This window comes from Rana temporaria, chromosome 1 (assembly GCF_905171775.1).
Source record: "Rana temporaria chromosome 1, aRanTem1.1, whole genome shotgun sequence".
Taxonomy (NCBI): Eukaryota; Metazoa; Chordata; class Amphibia; order Anura; family Ranidae; genus Rana; species Rana temporaria.
In genome coordinates, this window is record NC_053489.1 from 98,763,709 (window position 1) to 98,782,253 (window position 18,545).

General features: G+C 42.8%; 1 protein-coding gene across 3 annotated transcripts in view; it reads right to left on the reverse strand.

The window, feature by feature from the left end:
• Positions 1-227: 227 nt before the first annotated feature.
• Positions 228-18,545, reverse strand: part of IQGAP2 (IQ motif containing GTPase activating protein 2) — a 416,293-nt gene continuing 397,975 nt past the window's right edge. For all 3 annotated transcript variants that reach the window (XM_040341144.1, XM_040341136.1, XM_040341153.1), the window contains 6 exons: positions 15,372-15,459; positions 14,507-14,719; positions 12,764-12,924; positions 10,931-11,074; positions 8,095-8,203; positions 228-1,345 (listed from right to left, as the gene is read on the reverse strand). In XM_040341144.1, the coding sequence (XP_040197078.1) occupies positions 1,232-1,345; positions 8,095-8,203; positions 10,931-11,074; positions 12,764-12,924; positions 14,507-14,719; positions 15,372-15,459 (829 nt within the window). In that variant the 3' untranslated portion in view covers positions 228-1,231. The remainder of the gene's footprint in view (positions 1,346-8,094; positions 8,204-10,930; positions 11,075-12,763; positions 12,925-14,506; positions 14,720-15,371; positions 15,460-18,545) is intronic.

Genomic DNA, 18,545 nt, shown 5'->3' on the forward strand with positions numbered 1-18,545 from the left:
GCTGAACAACGACCCCAAACATACAGCCAATGTCATAAAGAACTATCTTCAGGGTAAACAACAACAAGGAGTCCTGGAAGAGATGGTTTGGCTCCCACAGAGATCTGTGGGAGACTATTACGTTAGTTGAGACTTGTTAGTTAACTGAGCTAAGCAGTGATCCCCAACAAATGCCTCCCGAAGAAGGCGATTATTAAATGAATCGAAAAAAAAGAACACGACTGTAATCTGTTTTATTGAAACCATGAATTTTATTGCATTAAAAAATAAAGAAAAATTACAAAGACAGAGCGATTGACATATAAAAGGCACAGACTAAGCTTGTGTAACTCTTTCATTGCAAGGGGAGGAGACAATGTACTACAATGCAAAGTTCACCCCCTTTAATACCACAGCACTGGGGTGACGGAACCTATGAACCCTAAACAGCGATCGTTACCATGGTACCTCACTGCCATTCAGTACGGCCTACAAAGAATATTATACAAAAACCAATGTAGGCAGTAGTGCATTAAATCTAGAGTCAGGTTCATGCAACAGATCATTACATCAAGTATTTCTTTATAAATTATGTGTTATCTATAAGAAAACAACAAATATTACAAAATTCCCAAAAAATTCACCTCTGTGGATGACAAAATGTCACTTATCTGCAGTCAGTGCCAACATAAAAAACAAAACAAAAAGAAAAAAAATGGTTTTGTTAGGTTGCATTGAAAATGTTCAATCAGCCCGCTGTGTGGATATTAACACTAGAGACAATAAGCACTTATTTTACTCAAAACACATTTACAACTTATTTATTTTATCAATCCAGTATTAAAAAATAGATAACATGATCAGTTTCCTCCATAGTGTATTTAATTGGTCAGTGAATTTAGAAATCTAGCAAAACTAAAAGCGTTTAAATTGCATTTCACATTGTAAAATCAGATCCATCTGTGCAGTATCTGAGGTGCTATGGTGCCGTAACGCACTACGACTTCCATTTGGCATGGAAGGGGTGAAGCTTCAGTGTCCAGAGGATTCGGCTTCCTTTGACACTGACGGGGTTAAAGGCACCAAAATACAAACCGATTTAAAAATTTTGGTTATTAATCTTTCTCATTTCAAATAGATTTTGTTCACCATAGGATTTGAATCATTAATATATTAAATTAAAAAAATATTACAAAAAAATAGTTTGACCGATTTGTGGTAAGCTGTCCCATTATATCACCAGTCGGTGCATTTATTTTCCATAAAATTTCCTATTGAGCAAAAATATCAGAAGATTTACATTGACTTTTGCCTTGTCGAAAATTTTCATTACAGCGACACCGTCATACTGCATCTGCAATAAGTCCTGAAACACAAAGCGAGAGGGGGAGGGATGTTACAGAGACCCTGTCTCCAGGCAATTCATTTCAACAAAACTATTCTCATAAGGAGTATATGTGCAGCTATAGATAATTGTATCCATGTTATTTACCTGGAAAAGCCTCACTTGTGTAAACATCCAAATGCCCAGAGACTAATGACGGGTGCAGCCATCTTGGAAGAGATGTCAGCACCTTCAGCAGACTCCGGGCTGTCATTTAAATGACAGTCCATGGCTCCTTCACTCCCCACCCAGCAGTTACACAAAGATTAGGTAAGGAGGTAAGTGAAGGAGCTGGGCCAGCAAAGAAACAAACTAGACATTCCTAGAAAAGGAAAGGGCTATGATATGCAAGGCTGCATTAGAAAATACACTCTTCCTGGAGTAGTCAAATGTTCTAAAAATGCTTAAAGGAACATTAAAAAACAATGCAAGCATGTATTTTATTTATGTCTACTATATACTATATATTATATATATATATATATATATACAGTGAGGAAAATAAGTATTTGAACACCCTGCTATTTTGCAAGTTCTCCCACTTGGAAATCATGGAGGGGTCTGAAATTGTCATCGTAGGTGCATGTCCACTGTGAGAGACATAATCAAAAAAAAAATTCCAGAAATCACAATTTATGATTTTTTAACTATTTATTTGTATGATACAGCTGCAAATAAGTATTTGAACACCTGTCTATCAGCTAGAATTCTGACCCTCAAAGACCTGTTAGTCTGCCTTTAAAATGTCCACCTCCACTCCATTTATTATCCTAAATTAGATGCACCTGTTTGAGGTCATTGGCTGCATAAAGACACATGTCCACCCAATACAATCACTAAGAATCCAACTACTAACATGGCCAAGACCAAAGAGCTGTCCAAAGACACTAGAGACAAAATTGTACACCTCCACAAGGCTGGAAAGGGCTACGGGGAAATTGCCAAGCAGCTTGGTGAAAAAAGGTCCACTGTTGGAGCAATCATTAGAAAATGGAAGAAGCTAAACATGACTGTCAATCTCCCTCGGACTGGGGCTCCATGCAAAATCTCACCTCGTGGGGTCTCAATGATCCTAAGAAAGGTGAGAAATCAGCCCAGGACTACACGGGAGGAGCTGGTCAATGACCTGAAAAGAGCTGGGACCACCGTTTCCAAGGTTACTGTTGGTAATACACTAAGACGTCATGGTTTGAAATCATGCATGGCACGGAAGGTTCCCCTGCTTAAACCAGCACATGTCAAGGCCTGTCTTAAGTTTGCCAATGACCATTTGGATGATCCAGAGGAGTCATGGGAGAAAGTCATGTGGTCAGATGAGACCAAAATAGAACTTTTTGGTCATAATTCCACTAACCGTGTTTGGAGGAAGAAGAATGATGAGTACCATCCCAAGAACACCATCCCTACTGTGAAGCATGGGGGTGGTAGCATCATGCTTTGGGGGTGTTTTTCTGCACATGGGACAGGGCGACTGCACTGTATTAAGGAGAGGATGACCGGGGCCATGTATTGCGAGATTTTGGGCAACAACCTCCTTCCCTCAGTTAGAGCTTTGAAGATGGGTCGAGGCTGGGTCTTCCAACATGACAATGACCCGAAGCACACAGCCAGGATAACCAAGGAGTGGCTCTGTAAGAAGCATATCAAGGTTCTGGCGTGGCCTAGCCAGTCTCCAGACCTAAACCCAATAGAGAATCTTTGGAGGGAGCTCAAACTCCGTGTTTCTCAGCGACAGCCCAGAAACCTGACTGATCTAGAGAAGATCTGTGTGGAGGAGTGGGCCAAAATCCCTCCTCCAGTGTGTGCAAACCTGGTGAAAAACTACAAGAAACGTTTGACCTCTGTAATTGCAAACAAAGGCTACTGTACCAAATATTAACATTGATTTTCTCAGGTGTTCAAATACTTATTTGCAGCTGTATCATACAAATAAATAGTTAAAAAAATCATACATTGTGATTTCTGGATTTTTTTTTTTGATTATGTCTCTCACAGTGGACATGCACCTACGATAACAATTTCAGACCCCTCCATGATTTCCAAGTGGGAGAACTTGCAAAATAGCAGGGTGTTCAAATACTTATTTTCCTCACTGTATATATATATATATATATATATATATATATATATACACATATACACACACACATACATATATATATACACACATATTATATATATATATATATATATATATATATATATATATATATATATATATATATATATATATATATATATATATATATATATATATATATATATATATATATATATATATACATACATATACACATACACACACACACGCACACACACACACAGTATCACACAAAAGTGAGTACACCCCTAACATTTTTGTAAATGTAAATTTTATTATGGTGTCCTTTTATGAAGCAGTGAAATCTATTCACTGCTTCGTTCTCCGGCATTCACAGTGAAGATGTTTCTCCTCTGTGTGCCAGTTTATGAAACAGAGACGATCACTTCACCCTTGGAGGAGTGAAGTGATCTACCAACGCTTCAAACAGTGGAGAACAGCCCCTGATACTGGAATCTCGTGAGACTTTACGAGATTACAGTACCAGAAATTCACAGAAAAACAGAGATGTCAGTTTATTGAGCGGTGATAAATTATCACCACTCAGTACACTGACAGACCGCGAGGTCAATGTAATTAAAATAACAAGTCCCCCTTCATAATATATATATGTATACACACACACATTATATATACACAGGTATATACACACACACACACACACATTATATATATATATACATGTACACATTATATATGTATGTATGTATATATATGTATACGCATAAATATTACAGGGGGACATAGTTACAGTGTTGGGGGTCAGAACGAGGTAGAAGGAAGTTAAAAATCTTCCTCCTTCCTCCTCAGAACCCCCGGGATTCTCTCTTCACTCCCCGCTTCACCACCTTTGAGATGGTGAATCTGAGAGTGGGAATTCTGACACAGATCGCCAGTGAAGCTCTCAGATCACAGCTACATAAACTGGCCATTACTGTGTCAGTCTATGAGGATTCTCTGTGTGTGGAGATAATCGGCGGGAGAACAAATTCAAACACTTCTCCCCCCGATTATCTCCGTTTCATGAACTGTTTATGGACTGTGATCAGCGGTGATCCTTGGGATCACCGCTCTTCACTGCTTCATAAACGGACACCTATATCTTTTCATGTGACAACACTGAAGAAATGACACTTTGCTACAATATAAAGTAGTGAGTGTACAGCTTGTATAACAGTGTAAATTTGCTGTCCCCTCAAAATAACACAACACACAGCCATTGATGTGAAAACCACTGACAACAAAAGTGAGTACACCCCTTAGTGAAAAATGTCCAAATTAGCCATTTTCCTCCCAGATGTCATGTGACTCAGTGTTACAAGGTCTCAGGTGTGAATGGGGAGCAGGTGTGTTAAATTTGGTGTTATCGCTTTCACTCTCTCATACTGGTCACTGGAAGTTCAACATGGCACCTCATGGCAAAGAACTCTCTGAGGATCTGAAAAAAAGAATTGTTGCTCTACATAAAGATGGCCTAGGCCAGTGATGGCGAACCTTTTTGAGCCCGAGTGCCCAAACCGCGACGCAAAACCAACGTATTTCTTTCAAAGTGCCAACACAGAATTAAACCCACCAGCGGCTCTGTACAGAGGATGGGACTGATCATCCTTCTATGAATGAGCCCTAAGAGGTAAAAAACGTAAGATTCTGCCAGATTCGCTCAGAATGCAGGGTTCAGGAATGCATTGTGCTTAGAATGCACTGTGCAACATACACTGACCTACCTTACACATGCACTGACCTACCTAATGAGGCACAATGTTTCCCAATGACACCAATAATGAGGCACAATGACACCAATGAGGGGGGTAAAATGTTTCCCAATTACACGAATAATGAGGCCAAATAACAGCAATGATGGGGCACACGGTTTCCAAATGAGGCACAATGACACCAATGAGGGGGGTAAAATGTTTCCCAATGACACTAAGAATGAGGCCAAATAACAGCAATGATGGGGCACAAGGTTTCCAAATGAGGCACAATGACACCAATGAGGGGGGTAAAATGTTTCCCAATGACACTAAGAATGAGGCCAAATAACAGCAATGATGGGGCACAAGGTTTCCAAATGAGGCACAATGACACCAATGAGGGGGGTAAAATGTTTCCCAATTACACTAATAATGAGGCCAAATAACAGCAATGATGGGGCACAAGGTTTCCAAATGACACCTATAATAAGGCACAATGTCCCAATGACACTAAGAATGAGGCCAAATAACAGCAATGATGGGGCACAAGGTTTCCAAATGAGGCACAATGACACCAATGAGGGGGGTAAAATGTTTCCCAATTACACTAATAATGAGGCCCAATGATGGGGTACAAGGTTTCCCAATGATACCAATAATGAGGCCCAATGACACCAATGATGGGGTACAAGGATTCACAATGATACCAATAATAACGGGGCACAATTCCCAGGGCTGCTGTTTAAAAATGTATATATATATATTTTTTCCAATGAAGAAAAACGATAATTTCACCCAACAAAGTGTATGACAAGCAAGTGTATTGGCAAAGAGAAAATCTGCAAAGGCACTTTCTGGAGAGATTCCCAGGAAATCTTTTATTTTGGGGGTTAATCTGGATCCTAGACACAGGGCCAGGATGAAGGAGGTGAAACCAGACAGGAAGGAGTTGAAGTTGAAGGGGAAGGTACCTCCAGCAGTTGGTATGGTTAGCATGGCTCCGGTCAGCAGGATGTACATTAGGAGCTTAAACCTCGGCCTCTAAGAAGCAGGAACTCCACAAACAGAACTGATCTACACATGATGTCCACATCTCACCTGTCTCCAGTGTCTGTGTCTCCCAATCCGACAGCGCGTTCCCGCCCGCACATCACCCCTGATTCCAGCCGCATGGGAGCCATGTTCTCTGTCACACCCACCCCAGACACATCACCGCTGGCCCCAGAGACTTGTGGGAGCCGGGTCTTATCATTCACGCCCACCTCAGACACGTCATTGCTTGCCCTAGAGACCTGTGGGATGTGTAGTTTGATGGGGGCCGAATCAGTTTCTATTGTCCGAGGATTTTTTACAACACCGGTCGGTGTTTGCTTTTCTCCTGGCGTGCCCACAGAGAGGGCTTGACGTGCCAGGTGTGGCACGCGTGCCACGCGTTCGCCATCACTGGCCTAGGCTATAAGAAGATTGCAAGACCCTGAGCTGCAGCACGGTGGCCAATACCACACAGCGGTTTAAAAGGACATGTTCCACTCAGAAGAGGCCTTGATATGGTCGGCCAAAGAAGTTGAATTCATATGCTCAGCGTCATATCCAGGGGTTGTCTTTGGGAAATAGACGTATGAGTGCTGCCAGCATTGATGCAGAGGTTGAAGGGGTGGGAGGTCAGCCTCTCAGTGTTTAGACCATACGCTGCACACTGCATCAAACTGGTCTTCTTGGTTGTAGTCCCAGAAGGAAGCCTCTTCTAAAGATGATGCACAAGAAAGCCTGCAAACCGTTTGATGAAGACAAGCAGAATAAGGACATGGATTACTGGAATCATGTCCTGTGGTCCGATAAGACCAAGATAAACGTATTTGGTTCAGATGGTGTCAAGCATGTGTGGCAGCAACCAGGTAAGAAGTACCAAAGACAAGTGTATCTTGCCTACGGTCAAGCATGGTGGTGGGAATGTCATGGTCTGGGGCTGCATGAGTGCTGCCAGCACTGGGGAGCTACAGTTCATTGAGGGAACCATGAATGCCAACATATACTGTGACATACTGAAGCAGAGAATGAACCCCCTCCCTTTGGAGACTGGGCTGCAGGGCAGTATTCCAACATAACGACCCCAAACACACCTTCAAGGTGACCACTGCCTTGCTAAGAAGCCAATGATAAAAGTGATGGACTGGTCAAGCATGTCTCCAGACCTAAACCCTATTGAGCATCTGTGCGGCATCCTTAAATGGAAGGTGGAGGAGCACAAGGTCTCCAACATCCACCAGCTCCGTGATGTCACCATGGAAGATGACTCCAGTGGCAACCTGTGCAGCTCTGGCAAACTCCATGCCCAAAAGGGTTAAGGCAGTGCTGGAAAATAATGGTGGCCACACAAAATATTGACACTTTGTACCAAATTTGGACATTTTCACTTAGGGGTGTATTCAATTTTGTTGCCAGCGGTTTAGACGTTAACGTGTGTGTTGAGTTATTTTGAGGGGACACCAAATTTACACTGTTATACAAGCTGTACACTCACTACTTCACATTGTAGCAAAGTGTAAATTCTTAAGTGTTGTAACATAAAAAAAGATATAATAAAATATTTACAAAAATGTGAGGGTGTACGCACTTTTGTGAGATACTGAAATTATATATATATATATATATATATATATATATATATATATATATATATATATATATATATATATATATATATATTATTTGGCTTATGCCATCTCCTGTAGCATAAATGTTGGCAACCATTTTTCAATGAAGTTTAACCCCTTGCTGCCCACCCCAGCATGCCTTTAAACCGTTTGGAATGCCTGGGGGGCGGGAAGCATCGGCAATCATTTGCCCATCGTCACATGATTAGAAGCCGGCCAATTGACCACCAGTGATTGATTAGCCCTGGGCGAAGACAGCTTTAATTAATATAACCTGTTTACCTGAAAGTGAAGTTGAACCTTTTCCATTTCAACCCCAAGAAACTTTGCCTTAACTTCAAAATCTCCGACTTCATCTCCAGGTGTTATATCGAATAAGACGTTTTTAAACCTGCAGAACACACAAGAGTACACTAAATGCACAAGCAGTTTAAGGAACATTCTACATGGTACAGGTTACATGAAGAAAGTATTGTAGAACACTGAGAACCGATGACAAGAAATATCTCCACTGCTCCCCCATAAAAGTCTATGACTCATGGGTGCTCAACCTGTGGCTCTCCAGCTGTTTCAAAACTACAATTCCCATAATGCCTCAGCCTTTGGGAGACATGCTTGTACCTGTCAGCGGCTTGCAATGCCTCATGGGAATTGTAGTTCCGCAACAGCTGGAGAGCCACAGGTTGAGCACCCATGGTATGTGGTCCGACAACCTATTAAAGGATCAATTCAGAGGACAAGGAGGCACTCTAGAGGAAAAGAGATTTCATCTGCAAACACAGAAAGGTTTCTTCACAGTAAGAGCTGTGAAAATGTGCAATCTATTCCCTCAGACTCCCTGGCCAGCTCAGTAGATTGCTTTAAAAAAAAAGGGCAGGATTCCTAACTGGGTACTAACATTTATATGTAAAGATGATCCAGGCAATATCCGATTGCCTCTCGGGGGACCAGGAAGGAATATTTTCACCTGCTGGAACAAATTGGATCATGCTTTTCTGTTTTGTTTTTTTTGCCTTCCTCTGGATCAACTGATGTATATAGGATTGTATGATCATTCCCCCCCTCCATTTTTATTGGTTGAACTAGATGGTCTTTTTTTCAACCAGACTAACTATGGAATTCCAGTTATTGAAAGCTTTCCTCAATCACTAATCCTATCCAATAAATCCAGCTACTGCTCCAAAGTCAGAAGGTTCACTAAATTTACCTTATAGGACTATACTCACTTCAGCTCCAGCAATGCGGCATCCCAGAGCTCCTTGCTGTCCTACCCCACTGGACAGACCAAGCTCAATGTCATACCAACATCAGACATCATACCCACACAAGGCACACAGCCTAAAAAGTCTGCATACCATCTCTGTATCAGGATAACAGAAAAGATCACCTCTGTTGTGTTTCGTACCCTCCAAAATACTTTAAAGCCAAAAATAAAGCACAGGTAAAAAATATTGAGACCTACCGATATGATTATTGTACCAGACATAACAGGGTTGCCTTTTTCTTTATGCACATAAAGTTATGGTTTGATATGTTACGTGTGCGATAAATGGAGTTTAATCCCTTGGAACCCCCTGATTCTTTTTTGTACATTTGCTGTATTTTTCTGGTACACAAATCCGATTGTGGAACATGTATGCCTTACAATTCCTTTTGTTTTCTGTCTGTATGTTGTACATGCTTGTTCACCTGCACGCATGTATCTGTATTTGAATTCAAATACATATTTTATGGAAATTATATATATATATATATATATATATCTTAAAAAAAATATTGAGGCATACTGACCTAAATAGATTTTACAAGAAATAGAACATTTGGGAAAAGCACAGTCCCCAATCTTATCAAAATGGAAAAAAATAAATACCACCGTAGTTCATTCAAATGTACACTGTGTGTAACCCACTGATACACATACATACACACACTCAAAAAGTGGGGATTTGCTACCTTATAAGGAATATTTAGAAAGGTTATTTCTGCTAACTCAACGCCAAGAAATAATTTTTGTCCCGAATTCATTCTGAAAGTGGTGTACTTCCTGTGCCCAGGTACTCCTGATCCTGGGCCCTTCTGTGCATTCAGTCTCACAGTTGTAGATATTAGGTGTGCGTTCTTCTAGACACTGCTGCCTCGGACTGATGCTCTCACCAGATTTAGAATGAGATTTGGTAATGGCACTACTGTTTTGCTCAAAGTCCCCCTTGCTGGAGATGAAGCTGTACCTAAAGACTTGTACTGCATGCACCTCATTGCTTGTTTTCTCTCTGTGGATTTGTGTTTATTTCACCTATTGTGCTGCTGCTTGATTATTCCTCCATCAATCATCAGAACACCATTCAGCAGCTCTAAGGAAGCAAAAAGCCTTCTCCTCTACCAAGACCGCTGCCTCCACACAGAGATACAATGCAAACGAAAGCATAGTAATTCAAAAATGGGGAAATGACCAGCTGCAGAGAGACCACAGGTAATATTGGTGCCTGCATTTTTTTGGGCACAGGTTCCACAGTTGTGTCCTCTTATAAAAAAAAAAAAAAAAAAAAGAATTGTTTGATATAAACCATAAAAATCAGCTGTAGTTAAAAGTATAACGTTTTATTTTCATTTTGGATAGAGCAAGGGAGGGTAATAAACCGTCAAATTTTGTTTTCGTCATCTGTCCCCCATTGTGGAGATTTCCCCTTCACTTCCTGCCTCATAGCCAAACAGGAAATGAGACGAAATCCCTGCAAATTAAAGGACATTTATTGGGGACCCCCAGGTCACCAGAACTAGTGGTACCTATTGGAAGATTCCCCTCTATTACTATTCTGGGGACAACCCAAAATTTGGGATTTTCTTTTACTTTCGCTTTCAATAATAGTAAACAAGACAAATAAGAGAGGGTAAATCTCTAACGGGGGCACAAACAGCAATAAAAACCGACAGGGGTTCTAATCCCTTTCACTCTATCTATCCGAAATTAAAAAAAGTTTTGCCTCTAGTTATACTTTAAATACAAAACGATACATCCAAATGACAACCTAAACCTTGCCTGCCAGTTGAATAATGGAGATTAATCTGACTTGGCTCTAAAATGCAAAAGAAACATCTGAATTGCTGCAGTGTTACTCACTGATTGGTTTGCAGGCCTTCTATCTCCAGGATCACTCCTTTCTCATGTAGTCTAGCTGCTGTGTACTTCAATGATGACTGCTTCACCTTCTTGCTGGTCTTCTCTTCTCCCTTCCCATCCATTTTAATAGAACGCCTTGAATTCCTGTGTATAGTACATGGATATTATGAGAGCTAGAAGAGACTGATAAAAGTAAAAAAAAAAAACACGAAAAACAACCTAAATGTTGTATATTGGCTTTTGCAGTTTCTACATCTCTTTAGCAGGAAGAGTATTGGTTTGGTTTAAAACCATTTGCCTGATAACAAAGTGTCCTTCATCAAGTCATTGGCATGCATGTGCATGTTTATGCAAAGAAAATCTTCCTGGAATTGGACAGATGAGGAAAGGCTGCTCTCTAAAGTCTACTGGGTACTTCTTGAAGATGTCACCATACATTACAGCTTTCCAATTTATTTCTCAAGGGCTGAATATAATTTTGTGGAAAATAAAAGCGGATATGAATGGCAGCTGAGATTCGCCATATTTTTTCTGAATCTTAACATTTTGTTCACTTTATCCCTAGAAAAGTGGCAGTAAACAATGCCTAATTTAAAGTAATACTAAAGTCTCGTTTTTTTTTTTTTTTTTTAAATAACCTGCTCTGTGAAATGGTTTTGAACAGAGCAGCCTGGTTACTCTTTAGCAATCATAGCCCCTCCCTCCTGTCGAGTGACCCCACAGCAAGCAACTTGCTATAGGGGCACCCGAGCCAAAGCTCCATGTATCCATTCAGATACGGAGCTGCGGTTTGGCCCCGCTCTCTCTCCTGATTGGCTGACTTTGATTGACAGCAGCAGGAGCCAATGGCGCTGCTGCTGTGTCTCAGCCAATCAGGAGGTATAGTGCCTGATGGCCGAGACAATCGTGCACATCGCTGAAGAGAGATGGGCTCAGGCAAGTATTAGAGGGGCTGAGCTGCACACAGGTGAAGCTAGAAAACCTTCTGTCTTTACAACCACTTTAAGGCCTCATGCACACTGGACATTATAAAAACACCAGTAGAGTTACCTGTAGAGAGCTGTAGCCGTAGAATGAGTTTTTCAGCCCTTTTGCAGTAGCAATTTTTCAGCGTTTATTTTTTTTTTTTTAGCAAAACTATACTCCAACAGCTTATGGCTCAAAAACACTGTAAAACGCCAAATAGCCGCATTTTTTTCTGTCAGCTTTTATCAGAGTTTGAGCGTCTTTACAGCTGTAAAACTCCTCTTAAAACCCACTAGTTCTGGGGTTTTTTTTCCAGCCAGAAAATGCTCCTGCCAGAAAACGCTAACAACAGCCTGTGTGTGTGTATGGACACATAGGATAACATGCTAAGAAATTTACTGGCTGCAGAGCAAAACACCTAAAAGCCAAAAAACAGCATCTGTAAAAACAACCAGTGTGCATGAGGCCTTATGGTTTTTGTGGGGCTCTCCCTGCCTGGTACGAACTCTCAAGTCCCAGTATTCTACTTGGACATCAGGCCTGATGTCTGTTCCTTCATCCTTCTAGACTCCCCCTGAGTGGCCGCTCAAGTTGATCCCAACAAAAATAATACAATACAGCACTATAAAAAATAAAATATATATATATTATATATATATATATATATATATATTACACATATACACACACACACACACACCAAGATAATAAATACAGGGGTATAAAAAAATACATACAAAGATAATAAATACAGAAGTAAAAAACAACAATATACGATGTACAACGATAATGAAAAAGCAATGTAAGAAGTCTACTCGCGTTAATATCAAATAATAAAAGCAACAAAATTCAAAAAGCAGAACATACTTCCTAGTTAAGTTATCCAGGCAGGCCTTGATATAAGTGTTATAATAAGTTATCTGATCCTCATAGAATGCTGTCTTGGAGTTAAGAGCATTGAGAGTCTGCTGAAGCTTCACAAGTTCAGCTTTTCGCCTCTGCCGGTGTCGTCTTTGGTTTCGGATATCCTGTATTGTACGAGAGAAGCATTTTGTTACTTTAGGCCAGACTGCAAAACAACAAGTGAGTGGGACAGCTGCAAATATCAAGCTACACAAAGCATATCGATATGTACTGCCAAACAAGGCCAATTCCTGCTGCATTGGCTGCAAATGCAAGTCATGGGTGGCCCTGTTGGCACCACCTGGCTCACCAACTTTTGGATGAAATCATCCAATCAAATGCAGTTACTGTGATATTCTCACAGCTGCGGGAGAACTAGATGTCAGAATACACTAATCAATAAGAAATTCCTCCATCCATCTCATTTAGCAGCAGGCTGAATGAGAGAAACCTTAATGTGTATGACTACACCTTAACAGTGTTCAATACCTCTTATAGAGACAATTAAAGCCACGAGGCAGTAATTGCTGCAAAAGGGGCACTGAGTACATATTCATGCTTCTACTTTTCCGATATTGTTCTATGTACAATCCTTGTTTTATTGATTGCATGTAATATTCTAATTTTCTGAGATTGTGGATTTGGGGTTTTCATGATCTGTAAGCCATAATCATCACAATTCTGACAAATCACGGCTTGAACTATCTTGCTTTTCATGTAATGAGTATATTACATATATTAGTTTCACCTTTTAAGTTGCATTAGTGAAATAAATGAACTTTTGCTGCATATTCAAATTTTTCGAGTTTCACCTGTATGTGCGCAGCTCAAATTTCATGAATTGGGTTTACATCCACTTTAAGGATGCACAGGGATGAGAGTGTTAATAGCAGGAAGACTGAATGTTTCCCATCACCATTGTTTGACTAAACAGGACCAACATGATGGAATTTGCCAGGCTGTCAGGAATTTATCTGCATATTAGCAATTAAAGTAATTAATAATTTAAGTAATATTGCTATCTAAATGCATGTAAACATTTTAGGAGCTCATCATTCTGTCATTATCTATTTGATTATAGATTTATTATAAGCAGACACAACTACTTTGCTTGCTAATATGGGTACAGCAGTTGTGTTGCAGGTAAAGCTCAACTATGGACTATTCCATAAAAATTTCCTCCAGGCAGTGTTAAAAAAAAACAAAAAAAAACTCACCTTTAATCTGGAGCTGATCCCCACTTTTCCTCTTCTTCATGACAAGATGCCCTCAGTCTTCCAGGTTGAATGACGCCCAGCATCACCCACCCAGATGAATGAGGACATGCTGTAAATGCAGGCTGTAATGGACTTGCCCCATTTGGAGGCATCACTGTAGCACCCTTCATTCACAGTATACTGATAAGGAGAATGGTGCCCACCTCATCCACAATGAGGACCACCCAGCTTGGTGAAAAGGCAAAGAGGAATAAAAACCTGCAATGCCATGGTCTTACAACTCTGAAGACATCTGAAATATTATTTGTTTTTTATAAAAACCTATACGAGGGGCTTAGGGAAGGGGATGCATGGTGCACAGAGTTGGGCTTCATGTACTGATGGTAACCAAAATGTATCTAATTATTTCCTATTTATCTGTAATGGTAATGGGCATGGTATTTGCACGATTCTTAACTGTATTATAATTTAGTATGAGTTAAGAAAATACCTTTGTAATTTCATTGATTATTTCTTGATACTTGTTCTCCTCAGACACCAGCCCGGCTTGTTCTAATGTCCGCAGATTTCGCAGGATTTTCCTCTTCTTCTGTTCCAGGGGAAGCTGGCCATCTTCAAACACAGACTGACTTCTCTTCATTTTATCAGGGGTCTTGGCATCAAGTGCAGCTCTTTTCTCAATGACTTTTAAGTGTTCATTTTCCTGAAAGTAGATCACATTTGTTTATTTAACAAATTGCTTACCAGATAAAGGAATGATGCTGGAAGCCAGAGTGAGGTTTATAAATGTTTAAACACCAACATCCCCAACATGGAAGAACAAACCACCTCTAAAGCTGGCCCTAGACTGATTGAACCTTGGTCGGTTCAGGAGGTACCGGGCGAGATTCAATCCATGTATGGGCAGGCTGGTTGTACCAAAGTCAATCCACAAACCAGCAAGTAAACTCTCTAAAAAAATATATATTTTCCCTCCCCTGCAAAGTAAAGGCATAATGTGCTAGTATGCATTGCATACTTTGACTCTGTGACTGGCTGGATCCGTGTGACATCACTCCCACGCATGTGCACGAGATCCCCCTGTTGGGGGCACAGTCTTCTGAAGAAACGGCACGGGCTTACCAACAGTATAGGTACAAATACTGCATGGAGGTTTACAACCCCTTTATCTCTATTTACATTTTATTTGAGCTGCTTTAAAGTCCCTGAGGGGTGTCTTTTATGCATGTGTATCTTTCTAGTCCCATTACTTGACAGGATCACCAAGTTTGATGACAGGCCACTTTTCCAGTGTGAATCCACATGATCGTGTTAACATCTGATTTTCAGGTGCTGTCCGCTTACTGAGAACTTACCTGTGGCAAAGAAGCTGGTGTTTCTAAAATCTCTAAGAGCTTTTCTCCAGGCTGCGTGCGGATTACATCAACTATCAACTTCTTTGTCCTGTGTGGGAAAAATAAAGAGAAATAACATGGACATGGGCAATTTATCTTGGGCATAAAGCAAAGCATCAAGGCCGCGGGATGTGTACAATCCCTTCCAGGCTGAATTCTGCTTTTGGTGGGGGAGGGCAGTAAAACCACTACTCAAATGCCTATATTTACCACTCCCTGACTGTGTGAAAGAGGCCTTCTTAAATTGCAGGAGCCATTGCCACATTTTCCACACCACTTATCGGCTAAAGAATCACAAACTTAATCCAGACCTTCTTTATGCTCCATTTTGTTTCTAATCTTTTTCTTTTTCAGCTTCCTTGTTGTATTGAAATTATTAGATCAGGATTGCTTTTGATTATACATGTAATCTCCTCACATTATTTTTTTATGATAAATGTATGAAAACATGCCTATAAAATGTACACTCTTACATCGGCTTACATGAGAAGTATGGGTTTAAGTAAAAAAAAAAAGTTATACTCACCTACAGTAGGTGTTTGTGATATTGTGTTTTTAGCACGACAGCATCGCGCTGATTCTTGGCGACATGGTGCCGAGATCTCGCACTCACTGGAATAGTGACAGCACATCCCAGCAAGCGCGTCATAGAAGCGACGGGAGATCCGACTTGGATTCCCGCCAATTCTACACGTGTGCGGCGTTTGTTATGAATCCTGAGGGGGATCCGGCATGGGTTCCCCCCTCAGGAGCATACCGGGCCCTTAGGTCTGTTATGGGTTGTAAGGAGAGCCCCCCTACGCCGAAAAAAACGGCGTAGGAGGTCCCCCTACAATCCATACCAGACCCGTATCCAAAGCACGCTACCCGGCCGGCCAGGAAGGGAGTGGGGACGAGCGAGCGCCCCCCCCCCTCCTGAGCCGTACCAGGCTGCATGCCCTCAACATGGGGGGGGTTGGGTGCTCTGGGGCAGGGGGGCGCACTGCGGCCCCCCCACCTCAGAGCACCCTGTCCCCATGTTGAGGAGGACAGGGCCACTTCCCAACAACCCTGGCCGTTGGTTGTCAGGGTATGCGGGCGGGAGGCTTATCGGAATCTGGGAGCCCCCTTTAATAAGGGGGCCCCCAGATACCGGCCCCCCACCCTAAGTGAATGGATATGGGGTACATCGTACCCCTAACCATTCACCTGTAGGAAAAATGTCAAAGTTAATAAACACACCACACAAGGGTTTTTAAAATAATTTATTTTTCTGCTCCGGAGGCTCCCCCTGTCTTCTTTATTAGCTCTTTTACCAGGGGGAGCTTCTTCTTTGACGTCTTCGGGTGGGTGGGGTAGGCCGTCTGGTTCTCTTCCACCGCCGGGGGGGGTCGCTTTTAAAAAAGCCCCCACCCCCCCGGCGGGTTTCCTCCGACGTCTTCGGCGGGGGGGCTTCTTCTTCCACTATCCCGACGGGTCTTCTCCGCTATCCGGGGGGTCTTCTCAACTCTCCGGGGGTCTCCTTCTATGTTCGCCGCTCTCCGCTGTTGACTCGGCGCACCCCGGTTCTTCCTCTCGCTGTCCGGTGCCTTCTTCTTCCGTGCTGTACGTCTTCTTCTCCTTACGTTCTGTGAGTTCTTCTTCCGTGCTGTGACGTCATGTTCTTCACTTCTCTTCTTCTCCCGATGTTGACACGTCGCCTTTCCTCGCTGCAATGACGGGTGCGCAGCTTGCATCGGATTTATATAGACCTCACAATCCCATCATGCTCTGGTACCTACCCATGTGATACCTACCCACGTGGGTAGGTATCACATGGGTAGGTACAGAGCATGATGGGACTGTGAGGCCTATATAGGTCCGATGCAAGCCGCGCACACGTCATTTCAGCGAGAAGAGCCGGCGTGTCAACATCTGGAGAAGAGAAGAAGATGACGTCACAGCCCGGAAGAAGAAGAATACGTCACAGCACGGAAGAAGAAGATAGACGTTCAGCGCTGAAGGAGAAGGCACCGGACAGCTGGAGGAAGAACCGGGGTGCGCCGAGTCAACAGCGGAGAGCGGCGAACATAGCAGAAGACCCCCGGAGAGTGAAGAAGACCCCCCGGATAGCCGAAGAAGACCCCCCCGGATAGCGGAAGAAGAAGCACACCACCCCCCGCCGAAGACGTCGGAGGAAACCCGAGGAGGAGTGGGCGCTTTTATAAAAGCGACCCCCCCCGGCGGTGGAAGAGAACCGGACGGCGGCGAAGAGTGGCCCCCACCCGAAGACGTCAAAGAAGAAGCCCCCCCTGGTAAACAGAGCTAAAGAAGACAGGGGGCGGCCTCCGGAGCAGACTAATAAATTATTTTAAAAACTCTTGTGTTGTGTTTATTGACTTTAACATTTTTCCTCCAGGTGAATGGGTAGGGGTACGATGTACCCCATATCCATTCACTTAGGGTGGGGGGCCGGTATCTGGGGGCCCACTTATTAAAGGGGGCTCCCAGATTCCGATAAGCCTCCCGCCCGCATACCCCGACAACCAACAGCCAGGGTTGTCGGGAAGGGGCCCTGTCCTCATCAACATGGGGACAGGGTGCTCTGGGGTGGGGGGGCCCCGCAGTGCGCCCCCCTGCCCCAGAGCACCCAACCCCCCCATGTTGAGGGCATGCAGCCTGGTACGGCTCAGGAGGGGGGGGCGCTCGCTCGTCCCCACTCCTTTCCTGGCCGGTCGGGTAGCGTGCTTTGGATACGGGTCTGGTATGGATTGTAGGGGGACCCCCTACGCCGTTTTTTCGGCGTAGGGGGGGGCTCTCCTTACAACCCATAACAGACCTAAGGGCCCGGTATGCTCCTGAGGGGGGAACCCATGCCGGATTTTTATTTAAAATCCGGCAGGGACTTCCCCCTCAGGATTCATAACAAACGCCGCACACGTGTAGAATTGGCGGGAATCCAAGTCGGATCTCCCGTCGCTTCTATGACGGCTTTGTCTCTATCGTGGCAAGCCAGCTCGGCGCTGGCTCCCGCGATGGGGCTCGTAGGTGCTCAATCTCGCCGAGAAAGGGAGCGAGATTGACACAATATCGCGTGCACCTACTGTAAGTGTCCCTGCATCTGTCCCTTACCGGCTCTAAGCCTGAGAACAGAGTGATCAAACAGAGCTGATCACT